Source organism: Triticum aestivum, chromosome 7A, assembly GCF_018294505.1.
Source record: "Triticum aestivum cultivar Chinese Spring chromosome 7A, IWGSC CS RefSeq v2.1, whole genome shotgun sequence".
Classification (NCBI taxonomy): Eukaryota; Viridiplantae; Streptophyta; class Magnoliopsida; order Poales; family Poaceae; genus Triticum; species Triticum aestivum.
In genome coordinates, this window is record NC_057812.1 from 103,542,338 (window position 1) to 103,543,174 (window position 837).

At 54.7% G+C, this 837-nt stretch overlaps 1 protein-coding gene across 1 annotated transcript in view; it reads right to left on the reverse strand.

Annotated features, from left to right (window-relative positions):
- Window positions 1–195, reverse strand: part of LOC123149755 (CHD3-type chromatin-remodeling factor PICKLE) — a 22,237-nt gene extending 22,042 nt beyond the window's left edge. The window contains exon 1 of the mRNA XM_044569482.1: window positions 77–195. Within this exon, the coding sequence (XP_044425417.1) occupies window positions 77–166 (90 nt within the window). The 5' untranslated portion in view covers window positions 167–195. The remainder of the gene's footprint in view (window positions 1–76) is intronic.
- Between the last annotated feature and the right edge of the window lie 642 nt (window positions 196–837).

Below are 837 nucleotides of genomic sequence, written 5' to 3' on the forward strand. Positions count from 1 at the left end.
GCGACGATGAGAGGCCGGAGATGGAGAGGGGAGGGGAGCGCCGCGGCGGCATGCCAAAGTACGAGGCAGATCTTACCCGTGGACTATTTTGAAGAGGCGGAGAGCCGGAGGTTAGCGATGACGAGAGGCCGGAGATGGAGAAGCGAGGGGAGCGCCGCAGCGCCATGCCAAGGTATGAGGCGGAGAGGATGCCAATGGGAGACGGCGGCTAGGTTTCAACGCTGGCTTTTATCCCTAGTTATAAAGAAGACGGGCGGGTGAGATTGCCCTGAGGTGAAGATCGGACGGTTGAAATTGCAATGGCCCTGGGAAGCCTCCTACTCCCGCACGAATCAAGATTTGAGATGGATGGTGGACTTGATTGAAATGAAAGATCTGACCTCTGGACTATTTTGAAAATAAAGATCTGCTTGAGAAAAAGAATGGTTCGCGTCAGTTACCTATTCTAGTTCACCCCAAGCTCGCCGAAGAAGATGGACCTCGCCGGAGAAAATCATAGACCCTCCATCTATCTTAGAGGGAAGCCATGTCCTCACTAGGGGGAGTAGCAAAACCCATTATCCATCTTAGAGGTGGGGGCATGGGATTGCTGGAGGTTTCTCCAGTGATGTGGGCTTAGAGGAATGGTCGGGCGGTGGGGAATGTTGACGAGAGGGTTGGGCGGTGAGGCGGTGTGCGGTAGCACCTGGCGGCCGTGGGGGAGGGGTAGGAGGATGGGCGGGGGAGGAATTGTCATCGGGAGGAAGAAGATGGGGAGAAGATGACGGTAGTCTGTGGCATGATGGAGGTCGTTGGATCTTGATCCGATGGTCAAGAAATAAGTTACTGATGGAAACC